Here is a 14232-nt window from a genome sequence, read left to right as displayed (position 1 = left end):
TTGATTCCAGCTGACAGATCCTTTTCTAGTGTTCATTACTTGATTTCACAGTTCAGGCAATTTTAAGAGGCTTAAAATTATGTTTCTGCTCTCCTCTATAAAACTTTCCGATCACTTTCTAATTTTTGCTTTAGGTAAAGTTATAGGGACTCCCTGATATATCACTCCTGCCTGTAGACTCTTATAAAGTCAATATGCCATCAAAAATGTAAGGCTAAGCTCTTTTTTTTTTAGACCCCTGCTTTCACTGATTCTTTTAATAAATGAAGCAAAAAAACCCCCATGTGTAGGCACCAATTTGATTAGAAAATTTAAATTAAAATTAAAAACTTTCTAAAACCCCCCCTGAACAGTGGATAGTAAACTAAGCAGGATGCTTAAGAAGCCAGTGTTCCTGTCTGGGCATTTGGGATTTCTGTGCCAGTGAAGCCCAGAGTGCTGAGTTCCAGTCCCTGAAAGGGAGCCACAGCCAGGCCCTGAGAATCAGAGCAGAACGTGCTGGCTTTGTGTGCCTGGGGCTGGGGTGACCACACACAAAGGGATCTCACTGGGCTGAGCTGCCTGCAGCCTCTGGGTCCCTCCTTCCCTGTGCCAGCTCCTGGGAGGGACACGGAGGCATTTCTCCTCTCCCACCCTTTTTCTTCCACCACCACCACCTGCTTCCTACCTGCTGGAGTGGGCAGAATAGGATTATCTTTAGCCATTTGCTAAAATCTTCCCCCTCAGACTTTCTATTACTTCTGCATTCATTCTTTGCAGGAAGAGGAAACTCACTGGTCAAACCCTTGGACACCAGAATAGTTGCATGCAGTTTCCCAGGGAGCCAGATAGCTCTAAAGCTTCCCAGTGAGTGACAGTTTCTTCTATTCTTCTGAAACATGTGTTTTACACATATACTGAAAAATGTTAATATCAATTTACAGCCAGATCCTTGCTTTTTTTTTTCTTTTTTTTTTTTTAAAAAGGTTTAAAAAAATCAAATCTCCCAAAGTATTTACACTTAGAGCACCTCAGCACACATGTCACTTTTTTGTACGTAGGAAAAAGTGTTGGATGCTCTTGTACACATAACATCATTGGGCTTTTGAAAGCTGTTAGCTCATTCTGAGTTAGTGGCAAGAACGCTGGACTTGCCAGCACCAAACTGTGAAACCTTTTCTGTGTGACTGGTAGAAATCTCATGGGGGTAGAAATCCAAAAAAAAAAAAAAAAAAAAAAGGGGAGGAGGGGGGGGCATGTAAATCTGTGCATTTGGATTTGAGCAGCTTCAATAGCATGATATCAACTTTGTCCTAGAAGTCCTTGAATCGCAAATCATTTGGGAGAGTGTTTTGGAGAATTATCACTGTATGCTTTCCCTGCTTTTTACTCTTTCCTAGGCGTCCATTAGTTCCCACTGTCAGGGAGAGGATTCTGGACTAGGTGGATCCCTGTAATCTGATTTGGCATGGCTATTTTTCTGTGTTCCTAAGCTCATGAGATCAAGTTATGTAGGATTATTTCATAATGCCAGAGCAGCAGTTTCTGAGGTTGGACAAAGCTATCTAGCAAAAGTGTCTGATAAAAGAAAAATCCTGTCCCATACTGTAGCTTTCTTGGTCCAGTGAAGCAGCATCCTCACGCACACAAATCTTGTAAAGTTGCTTCTGACAGCTCCCCGTGTCCCTTGGTTTTTGTAAGCTAAAGTGCCATTTTCCTTTTTACAGCTTAATTGAACCTAAATGCACCCATTTTCTGCAATGTGGTATTTTGGTAATTTCGCTATTTGCTCCTAAGTTTTCCCTTAAGCAAACTGAAAGCTTCCCCTTTATCACTTCACTGGGCCAAGATTTCACACAGTATCCTGCTTGCTACAAAATATGATAGTGTTCTCTCTCACCTTGTTTCTTTTTTCTTCTTTTACTTTCTTTTATAAAATCAGGATATCTAAGAAACCCCGAACACCGCGGAGCACTTCATGGTGGGTGTGCTTATTCAAACGATGCCAATGCTCTCTCTCGTTCTCGGTGCACAGAGTTGTTTTGTTGGTTTGGGGGGGATGTGCCAGGTGCCCCCTCTGGTCTGGATTCTCCAGTGTCCAGCAGGGACAGAGCTGGTGCCGAGCATTTTGCTGGAGTGCCAGCGCTGGAGGGGGCACTCCCATGTCACCTCTGCCCCTGCCGTGCCTGTTGTCGTGGAGCTTGCAGGGGGATTTTCCCTGGGAGCCCTCTGCCTCTCTGTTTTCAGCTCCCAGGGGGTGGCAGGGGGCTTGGGCAGCTCCCAGGAGCAGAGCTGCAGGCAGCAGGGCCATCCAGGCTCCTCTGGAAACGATGCCAAAGTGCTCTGCCTTCCCTCAGGGAATCCTGGAGCCACTGGGGGTGCAGAGGAGGGAGGCTGATCTCACCTGGCCGGTGTCACCTGTGGGGAAGTGGTTTCAGTCTCTCTGCCTGGGAGCTGCTGGTGACAGGTCCCCAGTGCCATTCCAATGTGCAGCTGGACATGGACATTCCCAGGAAGGAGCACAGCAGCTGCAAATTGTTTCTGGTGTTGTGGAGGGTTCAGTCCCATGACTGTCAATCTGTCAGAGGGTAAAACCACCAGGAACCACTGGATACCAAAACAGAACAGTTCCACGAGTCCACTCTCGACCTGCCAAATTATAAATCCCTTGGTACAATGCACATGAATTCAGTTTGCAATTCTTTCTTCCTTTGGAATAACCTATAAACTCTTCACCTCAAATTGTGCAGAAATCAGGTGGCTTTACAGTCCGTGGTAAATCACCTGGGCTATTTTCAGTCCTGACCACAGCTCTTTTGTTAATTAAAGCACATGTTCAATGGCACTGTACACCGATTAAATCTCCAAAACCAATATTAGCACCAAACTTAGTCTTGTCATCATAAAAGTCATTTGAAAGCATTGCCATGCAGTAACTGAGGTCACAAGTCCAGAAAATCTGCATATTTACCCATCTCCATCTCATGCCTGGGGCGTTCAGCAGCCATCATTGTTATATATAGCCTGGGTAGCCAATGATGGTTTGATGACATGCAAATAATGAGCAAATGACTTTTAAGAAAATTAAATAAATAAATAAAACCCCCAAAAATTTTACTCCATCCTCTTCAGTTACTAAAGATTCCCTTTAGTATCACTCACAATTTAGGATCCATATGCATCTTCAGGAAGATATAGTTGAAACATAAATCTATTCTGGGTCTTTTACTTGCAAAAATATCGTACCTCAGCTATAATCATATGCAAAGACTTTTTAGAGGGCTTTGTAAATGCCATCCAAATTTATGATGGCATTTTTTGCCTTGCAGCTATAGATGTTCCATCCCCAAAGCACCCACATAAAGGTATATTCTCCTATGGATGGCTGCAGTTTGTCCCTGCTGCTATATCTAATCTGCCAAGTGTGCTGAAAAACTCTCAAGTAGCATTTGAAATGAAACAAATGTAGTCATGAATTTTAGACAAGATGTCTAAAGACGTCATTAGAAATTTATTTTTTTTTATTCTCCTTGCAATATATATTTATACAATGGAAAATTATGCTAAAGCTGACATTAACTCAAAGGCAGAATTGAACTGTTATCCTGCTGTTTATTGCTCTTCTCATTAAAGTTTTTCAGTATATAACTAATGAAATTATGTTTTGAAGAAATTGCTAAGATGTTGAGTACTAGTTTATTAGTTATTGAAAGAACTGCTTGAGTGGCAGAGCAGGAATGAAGCCTAACTTAAGCGACCTAAAACAATCCAGATGATGCTGTAAACACAGATACAAACAGACAAGGTAATACACTCCATGAGATCGTTGTACCAAACAATTTAGGCAGACTTTCATGGGGTAGGATTTAAAAATGATTGTGAATATTAAAGTGCTCGGCTTTAAAATTCTGTAGGCAAGGTTGTCCATCACTATAAAGTGATATTTCTCCTTCTTAAATGGATCTGTGCTCATTTGCAAAGGAGAAATTTCAACCTTCTTTTTCCCTAAGTGACATCAGAATTTTGATTCTAACTTGAATTATCATTTTTGGCTAAAAATTGCTGAGGAGTCCAAAAGCATTTAAAACCTAAAGCCATTGAATCCATTTAATGCGCCTTTGGCACCTCTCTCTCTCTCTCTCAGTCCTTTTTGAACATTCTGGTCCTCATTTTAATCAATCTCTTTTTATTAAGTTCTTTGGCTCATTTACTTGTACGTGCATTTGCTTTATTTTATTTGGAACATTTCTTTTGTAGTGTCTTGAAAAAGAGTTGTGACATTTCTTTTGGATGCCTTCTTAAGTATCTGGCAGTCACCTATGATACGATGCTGATGGGTACGGATAGATTAGCTCTGTTTTCCTGATGATCTGTCAGATGTCGAGTTCTGAGGAAACTGGATGTGTGTGTTGGTGATGCATATGCAGCAGTTTGATAAGTGGATAGAGGGGGAGCTTTCATTTTTCTTCTGTAAAAATCACTGTTTATTAAGCTGGATTTAGCCTTGTGAAGCGAGGTGCTCCGCTGGCAGGTAGTTAATCAGCGATCACGGTAACTCCGGCTGCAACCAGGGGAGCCAGTACCCATTCAGAGCCTAGAAACTAAAGAGCACTTCATTAGGATGAGTGAATTTCCATCTGTGTTGTATTTTGTGTATACTGGAGCAATTAATACAGTAAACTGATGGATGGCAGTCAGTGTGATCGTATCTCGGCTGATGACAAAGTTTGCTCAGCACTAAATTGAACAGACTTGCTATGACTGGCAGGAGGGTAGCCGTCAACGTTTCAAGAAGCTTGAAATTAAGAATTCCCCAGGAATTTAAAGGAAAAAAATAGAGCAGCTGATCAGCCTTTCTGTTGATACTGATTTCAGTGGAATTGCTGGAATAATTCACACAGAAGGATGAAAATTCCTTGGAAAACACTTCCCATATATCAGTTTTTTTCCTTCAACAGCCGACTTGTTTTTCTGCATCATCTGTTTGTTCTGCATGTTGTCGAGTTCATGGTCCACCCGGTAATACCCGAGCTTCCATGATTCCTTTTCCTAGTGTGCCTTGGGAAGGAGGATCCAGACCATGTTTCACTCATAGCTTTTGTTATGAAATCTCCATCAAGAGTCTAGTGGCAGAGAGCTACTGGGAATATTGGGGTAATTTTCCAGAGGTCTTTGGAGATGAATATGAGCTGGTCTACCAACGCAGCTAACGGAGTTGTTGTGTGAGATGTGTGCAGGTAGAATAATGTCAGTAATTAATCAAGTGGAATTGGATGGATTTTCAGGTGTAGCTTTGGAGAGAAGGGGGATTGTTCTCCTCTCGCTGTGACTCCGCTCACTCCATCAGAGTCAATCCTGATTTTTTTAGTGAGGCACGTGGCAGGTACACGGAAAAGAGGTTCACAGATACCTGTTTGTTCTGGGGAGGATTTGTGCATTCAATTCTCACGCATCATTTTCTGGTCCATTTAAATATATATCAGCCTCATACATGAACATTTGAAGACCTTTAGCTGTACTCAAGGAAGACTCTTGTGTGGTGCGTTTCTAGTACTGGCAAACATAAGGAGGTAGAGGAATTAAACCCAGCACAATGCTCCAGTGCCCCTTAGAAGATGAGGAACACGAAGTTTTCCTGTGCACTCATTACACTTGGGCTGGAGGTTTGCGAAGTGCAGAGTTTTGGAAAGTCTTTCTGCGGGACTTCAACATCCAATGGCTCCAGTAACCAGAGTCTCCCAAGGACAAGGATCCCATTTGCGCTTGCATTATGCATTTGAGCAGAAGGGTGTGATGCATGATGTGGAATGAACAAAATAATAACTCGTGTGTTTAGGGAAATGCCAAATTAAAGAAAATTCAGAAAGCTCTAATGTTGAAAAAAAACACACAAATTCCTTGATAGAAATATAATGCTGCTAACAGTTTCAAGATTATTGTTGTCTGAATTTTCTGCTTATTGTGTACTGCAATTAAAATTCTTCTCGACTGAAAAACCAATGTCAAATTAATATTTCCTTTTGGAAAAAAATACGAAAGTACACATCTTGTTCCATTTAGCACCATCATGGTCTTTGATCAGGTTCCCTCTGTCCAGTGAATAAAACAGATTTATGTTAATGGGAGCAGGCTCAGACCATATATGTTTGGCATACATATAGAATCACATGAACACAAGTACAGTAAGTTAAAGTAGCACACCCACTCAGGCTTCCATCTGCGTTTTATGCCACAAATCCCTTTATTTTCTTCTTTTATTTAGCAATTAACTTCTCCATTTATTCTGTAGTTAAAAGCTGCCATAAGATGAAAATAGACAAAGTCGGATTTTCTTCTCTCTCACTCTAAATAACATTGAGAGGAGACTCAGACCTGGATTCTGAAAGCTGTGCTCCCTAGAAGTGCCAGGTGTGACTGTGATTTGGACAAGAGTCCTGTCCACAGAATAGTGAGGAACACTTTTAACCCCCACCTGGGTTACCCAGCCGTTGTGTTCTGGCTGGTTTTGTTTATTCCTTGCTCAGAGCAGATGGATGGAGAGAGGCAGGGAACGGGGAGGATCCTTGGCTCCATTCCCTATCCACCGGCCAGCGCAGCTGAGACGGGCTGGGGGAGATTGCAATTTGTTGCTGCCCTGCACCAGAGAGCAGAGAGAGGAGAGCAGGGACTCAGAGGTGTCCTCAGAGCTGGCACTGCCCCTTCCTCAGGGTCCTGTGAAGTGCTGAAATCTGGTGTTCAGTGCAGTGGTCCCCAGTAATCGCTGGCTCCGGGGACCGATGCTGAGGAAAGCTGTGCAAGGCAGCCCCATCCTCCCGGGATGCATCCCCAGCTCTGCCCAAGCTACCTTCAGCCTTAACTTTTTAATTTCCTGCATCCCTGAGCAGCACAGGAGGGGCTCTGCGGACTGGAGGCCGCTAAATGTGTTAAAACTCATTAGGTTTGGAGCAGAAGACCCTTAAAACTAGCCAAGAGTCTCAAACGTGGGTGCCAGAAATTAAACACCTAATTCAATGTTTAGCCACCTACCTTTAGTTCCTTCCCCACGGTTAATATACACTGTGCCACCTCACAGGTGGCCTGATTTTCATAGGCACCAGGCACCTACAACCAACTCAAGTGTTGAGACTGCTCACCTAAGTGAGACTTGTAGAATTCAAAGTTTTTCTGGGTGATTAAACAGGAGTCCCCTCGCTCTCAGCTCCCAAAAGGAGCTTCGATAGGATGACCAGCATTGTAACATATGGCTTAGCAAGGGGAGGAAAAAAAAAGAAGAAAATGAGTATTAGAAATGGATGGACTAAAGAATACGCAGGATATATCAGGCACATTAACCAAACATATGGTGCTAAATGAGATATTTTTTTTAAATTGCAAAAAAATTGACATTCCTGGCAGTCTCAAGGATAATGTGACATGGCTGTGATAAATTTAGAAGAATGGGACATATTTTGGCTTGTTCTTGGAAACCTTTTTCTTGCATGCCGACTGTATTTCTTCTTTTATTAACCCATTCAAAGAATGTTTGAATTTTGCTGCTAGAGCACCATGCTAGCGCAACATAAAATGTGAATGATGCTAATTGCTTTGCACTGCCTAACTTTCTGTCATACCCTCCCCTCTTAAAGGACAAAACATGCTTTGGAAATGAGCTGGCAAGCTCATTTTCTTCTTTCTCCTGGTCAATATTAAGTGATGTAATTAAGCTCCTGTTTGCATATTCTTCTGAACTAGGAAGCAGCCATTTTTTTCTTGAGATCTGATGGATGTGATCACTCAAAATAAAATGTGTCATTACAAACCCCAAACAAAACAAAAACATGGTATAGTTGGACTGTTCCAAACCAATACATTTCAAAATACCCTGGGAAAAAAATAAATAAATGAACCAAACTTGTGATAATAATGGCAATCAGAACGATAACAAACAAATAGAGCAAAAGTAGCAACCAATTATCAGCGCTTCAGTTTGTTTTTCTACTCAATTTCCCTGCACAGGGTTACATTAAAATCTCTATTTTCACATGAAAGCCTCTGCCTCAACCTTAGAAAACCCATCCCCATATGAACATGACACTGCTCAGCATTGCCACACTCAAGGTCATTCATCAGCTTCTTTGTAGCTCCTCAAGTTCCAGTGTTTGGACACAATCACACGAACTTGCTGCAGCTTTTAACCATTTTCCACTCCCTCTGCCCCTTCTCCCTGCTGTGGTTTAGAGATGAGTCCTGCAGGGCTTTTTTTTTTTTTAAACACAGGGGTAAAAGAAAAGCTGTTTCATTTTTTTAGAAGCTTTATTATCTTTGCCCTGAAAAGGGTTTGTGGCCAGGGAAAGCAGGGATCTCCTGAGCCAGCTGAGCCTCAGAGCTGAGATCTCATCCCTCCCCTGACCTCTGTCACCTGCCCAGGTGACTCATGTCCCACCTGGTCCCTGCTCATGGGCTGCACAACCCTGCTCTTGGAGCAGCTCCCGTGCTGGAAAATTTTAGTGACCTCCCCTGTGCATAAAAGTCTCTTGGAGTGTCTGTAGTATTTGGTACTTAGAGCTGGGCTTGACACTCCTTTGGTGTTTCCATCCCCAGTTCTTCCATCTTAGGGAAATCTGGGTCAGCAGCACCATTAATTCCTTTGAGTGTCCTTGTCCTGAATGTGGACATGCCATGACTAAGTTACATCCCACTGGAGCAGAAATTCAGCAGGCTGCACTGGAATATTTCATTGAAACACCTCAGTTCAATCTCCTTTTCTGTCCTCCCCTGAAACTGAACTAATCTTTGCTTTTGTTCCTACCCCAAAGTCCCTAAGACCACATGAAAAAAAAAACAAAAAACAAAAAACCCCAACCCAATATTTTTCTTGCACCAGTCATGATTTTTCAGAAGTAGGTCTGTAACCTTTCCTAAAAGCCACCATAACAGCAAACCCTGTAGCAAACTAAGTTTCGAGGCAGAAAGCTGCAAGTACAACACTGGAACTCAAACCATTCCCTCACTTTGTTTAACTTACAGAAATATAAGCTCCAAAGCCTCACTGAAACCATTAAGGGCCAGCAGTGCAGAGTATAAAGTACAAGAAGGCTCCTGCATATTGCAATCAACATCCCAGGGACTATAAAACTTGTCTTATTAAATATAAAGTTAATAATATAGCCCGGAGATAATCTTATCCAGGCCTCTCTCTTTACTTTTTTAACAATTAAATACCATAAAACACAGAGCTGGAAATAAAATTAAATTACTTTGCTGGTGGAAGTTCAACTTGCACATTACATGATATTTTACTTTTCCACCTGAAATCTCCACCTTTGTTTTGCTATATCCTTATGGATATACAGAATGCCCAATGGGCTGTGTAGACTGGAAATCTTGAGTTTTCAGGATTCATTCTGATAATCAGAATACCCAGATGCATCTAGAATATTGGCTAGTACAGACAAACATGCATACTTTTCAGTTATATACTGTAAAATTATTCCATCCAGCATGCACCATACACAGAAAAGGCTCAGGCTTTAAAAGCCCGTTGCAATGTGTTCATTCCATTAATTTTTTTGATACCACAGCTGTGTTATGGCATCAGCAGGAGTTGTTCTCACCCTGTACACCAAACCAGTCAGATGAGTAGCACACCACTTCTGCCTGTCCATGGCAGAGGTTTCACCAATGACAGCCTAACTCTGATTTTCATTGGGAGCCTTTGATGCAGTTCAAGGGCATTGCAAAAACTCTAAAATAATTCCAGTGTGGCTTCTAATATCAAGACGTAAATACCATTCACCCTTAAAAAAAATTGAAAGCAAAAGAGAACCACATAAATGTATAACTTTCAAATACCTTTGAAGTCAAGAGAGTGAGGGGAGGAAGAGTTTGAACTCAGAGAACTCCATTCTCTGGTTGTGCCTTGAGTCGTGCGGCACATTTAAAAGATCCATTTGCAATAATCTACTAAACCAAGGAGTGAAAGACAGAACTCATAAAAAACCTGTAAAAATCCAAATGCTCCAGCTATTACAGATTTCTAAAAATAAAGCAGAGTAGGTTTCAGTAGCAATAATAAGCTGCATCTTGTCTGTATTTCAGCTTTATAAGAAAAATATGGCTGCCTTTTAGTACTCATGGCTCAGAGCAAACCATGGCTGCTTCTGCCTCGACAAAACCAAAACCCCACAAATAAAAGTGAGCTTTCAGCTTGCTGTTGTGTTGCGTTTCATTTGTCCTTTAAGTGTGTCTAGCTGCTTCTGCACCCCCTTTCACAATGCATAGGCTGTCGTTCCATGACCTAGCATTATTAAATTGCACTTATCAATCATTCTTGCCAGGAATGCCATCGCCAACTACATTAAAGAAGTCAGAGAAGTCTGGTTTCAGCAGTCCCTCGCCTTCGCAGACCTCCTCCCTTGGAACGGCTTTCACACAGCACCATCGACCTGTCATTACAGGACCCAGAGGTGAGGCCTTTCCCAGAGCCCCCAGGCATTGGAGGGCAGCCGCGGCGCCGCGGCCGTGCCAGCGCCGCTCCACGGAAAGCCATCGCCGCCTGTGACCGCCCAGCGAGGGGCTGCCTTCACACCCAGCAGGGTCTAGGTCTCTAGAGGCTGGTTCTCTTAGGCTGGGCTGCTTTTGGGAGAGCTCCTGACGACCAGCCCAGGTGGAAACGCTGGTTCCTGGGGCCTTGGGGTTTTGTTGGAAGAGGGTGGGGAAAGGGACAGGATGTGTCTTCTGCTCGTGGCCATCCGTCACGTTGACTCGGTCCAACTGCTCGAGACAGGGACCCATCCATCACTTCTGACCCACGCCTGTCTTCCAGCTCTGTGAACTTCCTTCTGCCAGTCATTTATTCTTGTGCTGCTGGTGTCAGTGTGCCTTGTTAGGGGACTCCTTTGAAGTTGGTTCCTGCAATACTTTGGCTGGTTTCCTTCTCAGTACTCTTCGGACTGACTTTCCGAGTAAAAGAGATCTCCTCTGGGTCTGGATGTGTTTATACATTTTTGTTAGAAAGATGCATTTGCATTTAGCCTAGAAAACGAAATGCAATATGGAGTTCACGTTTGAAAAGGAACTCACTTGGGCATAGAAGAGACACAAATGAATGAATCCTCTTACAAACCTCTTTGGAAGATATAAAAATAGGAGTGAATGGTTGTGACACGTTTCTTTCTGCTAGGAAATTTTGTCTCATTTAGAGAAGATTATTAAGGAACTGGTCTAATGGTGAAGCATAAAAATGCATATTAGCAATTCATCCTAGAAATTATTTGGAAATGTCTGTTTGGCATCAGCGCGGTTTTACTGAGGGCAGCATAAACCAGGAGGAGCCTCTTTGTCTGCACATCCAGGTGATGTGGTGAGAAATGGTGGAGTTGCACAAAGTTGAAGCAAGGTCAGACTTGCACTTCGGGAGGTTTTGTGCTTTGTTAAATCTGCTTATTGTAGCTTGATTTGTTGTGGTTAATCCATAAAAATTATTCATTACCCTTAGACATGCACCTAGATCGTCAGAAGAAATTTAGGCATCTAAGCTCTACAGAGATTTCCCTTGAAATTTGGATCCGAGCTGTCTGGCAAATATGTCCTCTTTTAAAAGCCTTGATAATTGGTGATACAAGTATGACTAATATGAAGCTTCCATTAACATTCTATTCAGTGCACATCAGCTGACTCCTAATTCCTGTCTTTTAGAAGTTCAGCCTTTTAGATTTCAGTTGTTGATTGATTAGTTAATAGGCCTTTCTTTATTTAGCTGTGTTTTACCTCACACTAATTTTTTAAGATCATTGACTGCCTTTGTCTGCCCCTGTTTAGACCCTCTGTGCTTTGGATTCTTGTGTGGTTGAGAGAGGAAATGTCTCAGTGGTGAGGCCTTGTTTAAATCTCATCTACAGTCTGTTTTCACAAGACTTTTTCTGTGCACTGAGGGATTTCTACTGGCTACGTGAGAAGAACATTCAGTGGGAGCCAGAAAAGCAAATAGAATTATTACAGTCCCACATTTTGTTTGTTTGGAATGAGATGTCCTTTACTAACTCCACAAAAAAAAAAAAAAATTAAATCACCGTGGTTCCTAAAAAGTTAACCAAAACTGTTCTTCTGCAACATTGTTTAGAAGCATCTTCTATTTTATGCTCGTTCACAAACAAAGTCTCACTGACTTTCAGGGAAAAAAAATCCCTCTGAATCCATCCAAGGTTTCTTTAAGTGCCATCATCCTGAAAAAAATCTTGTCCCAGACTTCATCCTTTGTTCTTTTGGGACATTCCTCCTCAGTATTCTTCTTCCACAGCACACTGGCTGTGTTTATTTCCCTGCTGCAACAATCATTCTGTTAGTAAAGGGTGATACACTGAGATGGATTATTTTCTGCAAATCCAGCTTTGTTCTTTATCCCATCGCCTCCGGCGTACTTTAGGGACAGTAAGCAGAAGAGAGAAGCTTTTCAGGTATCAGAAGTGAAAACATAAAGAGTATAATGCTGTCGTATAAGAGGATATAATTGAGAGATTCACTTCCACCAGTAGTGACTGGGAGTTGTGCCTCTGCAGGGATGATGGCACAGCACACACAGGCTGAATTCCCTCTGGACACAGGTGCATTATGTAAATGGTCAGTGGCAGGTCGTTCCTAGGGGTCTTTGGAAAACAAAGAGCAGGATTTAATCTCCATTCTGCAGAGGGGTTTTGGAGGAAGGGGAGTTGTCAGTAAGTAGGTCACCACCAGAGTAAGCTCCTCAGCCAACACAACGATCACAAGGAGGTTCCATCTCCTTCTCATGTTCGTATGTGCAAGTTTATCACTTGGATGTGTGTATGAGATGCATTTGTAAAGCATGATCAAAATAGACAGCAGAGTAGAAGCTGCAGACTATTCATGGCAGGTGTTGGCATTGACAACCAGCGATTTATAACTTCTCGGGAATATTCCCCAATCTTTCACACGCTTCCAAGCATCCCTTGGAACACACTGCACATCTGATGCTGCTGAGGTGTCCCAGGATACTGAATGCCCTTCCCTGTGGTCCCCACAACGAGTCATTCTGGAAACAAAACTTCCTTGGAGGAGGAGTAGGATCCTTGAGAGGATTTCCTCGCTCTAAGGTGCTCCACCCCACGAACCAGTTGGAACACCTCTGCTCTCGTGGAATTGCCTGGATGTGCTGTGCTGTGGAAGGCTGTGCCCTCATTCCTGTGTGCACTGGTGCTGCTGCCAGTGCCCAGCCCAGCTGGGCAGTAGCCAGGAGAGAGGATCCGAGCTGGCTGACCAGCAGACCAGATGTGCAGCGAGTGCTGGCGCAGGGATGCCAATGCTTCAGTGACTCCTCACTACTTCCAACAGATGGTGGCAAGATCCAAGTTTCTTTGGTGATAAGCTAGCAAAGTGATTCATGGAGCCTCACTTGATGATGGCAGTTTTTTGGGCATGACTCTATGAATGCACCATATGTCTTCTCTGGACCAGCGTGGTTAGGATTCAGTGTCTGGCAGATGGTAAATTGATCACCTATAGGGTGGCTTTAGCATCACTATCAGTTTTAGAATTTATTTCAAAGCCTTGAAAATTCAGGCAGCCAGATCTCTCTCCTACTCAGGCATACTTCTGTTACCTGCAAATGAGATTATTTGGTGGTCAGCACAGCTCACCACAGCACTCCACCATTGCAAAGCCATTGTGGATTGCTGGCATCTCACAAAGCTTCCCAGAGCACTTGAACTCTTCACCAGGCAGTGAAGGATTTAAATACTGTGGGTGACAGCACTATTTACATAAATGGTTTTAGGCTTCCATGTATTGCTCCTTACACTCTGGTGACTTTATAACTGGAGCTGGCTGAAACGTTAAATTGACCACGATCTTGTAAAGCCAGGATGCACAGCAGCCTGTGCTGCAGAGCATTCAAGCATTCCCATGGAATATGACAGTGTGGATCCCGCAAGCCAAAAAAGCAAGAAAGAAAAGGCAAGGAAAGGGGAAAAAAAAAAAAAACAATGAGATGGTGTGTTAGGAAGATAAATGAAGGAGAAACACAATTACAAGAAGCAAGAAATACAGCACGAAGGCAAGAACACAAGGAAGGGGGTGTGTGAGAAGAAGGGATGAAAGTCAACTAGCGGACTGGTTTCCATTCCATTAATTTCCTCCATAATTACCATTGCCACTTAGACTTTTATCAGGACAGGGCCTGCCAGGGAAACGCTGCAGCACAGTACTCTCTGTTCATGCCAAAGTGGCAAAACCTTTATGTCACATATCTGGAAAGATACT

General features: G+C 42.8%; 1 protein-coding gene across 12 annotated transcripts in view; it reads left to right on the top strand.

Moving 5' to 3' along the window:
• NFIA (nuclear factor I A) overlaps positions 1-14232 on the top strand; it is a 248930-nt gene that overhangs the window by 185943 nt on the left and 48755 nt on the right. For 5 of the 12 annotated variants that reach the window (XM_050977772.1, XM_030226243.2, XM_030226244.2 and 2 more), the window contains 3 exons: positions 760-846; positions 1922-1960; positions 10296-10424. The exons of 3 other annotated variants lie outside the window; for them this stretch is intronic. In XM_050977772.1, coding sequence (XP_050833729.1) covers positions 760-846; positions 1922-1960; positions 10296-10424 — 255 coding nt within the window. The remainder of the gene's footprint in view (positions 1-759; positions 847-1921; positions 1961-10295; positions 10425-14232) is intronic. 4 more of the 12 variants (XM_030226248.2, XM_030226247.2, XM_030226246.2 and 1 more) reach the window with 3 other exon arrangements.

This window comes from Serinus canaria, chromosome 8, assembly GCF_022539315.1.
Source record: "Serinus canaria isolate serCan28SL12 chromosome 8, serCan2020, whole genome shotgun sequence".
NCBI lineage: Eukaryota > Metazoa > Chordata > Aves > Passeriformes > Fringillidae > Serinus > Serinus canaria.
Note: the sequence above shows the minus strand (reverse complement) of the source record. Positions and strands in the feature narration are given on the sequence as shown.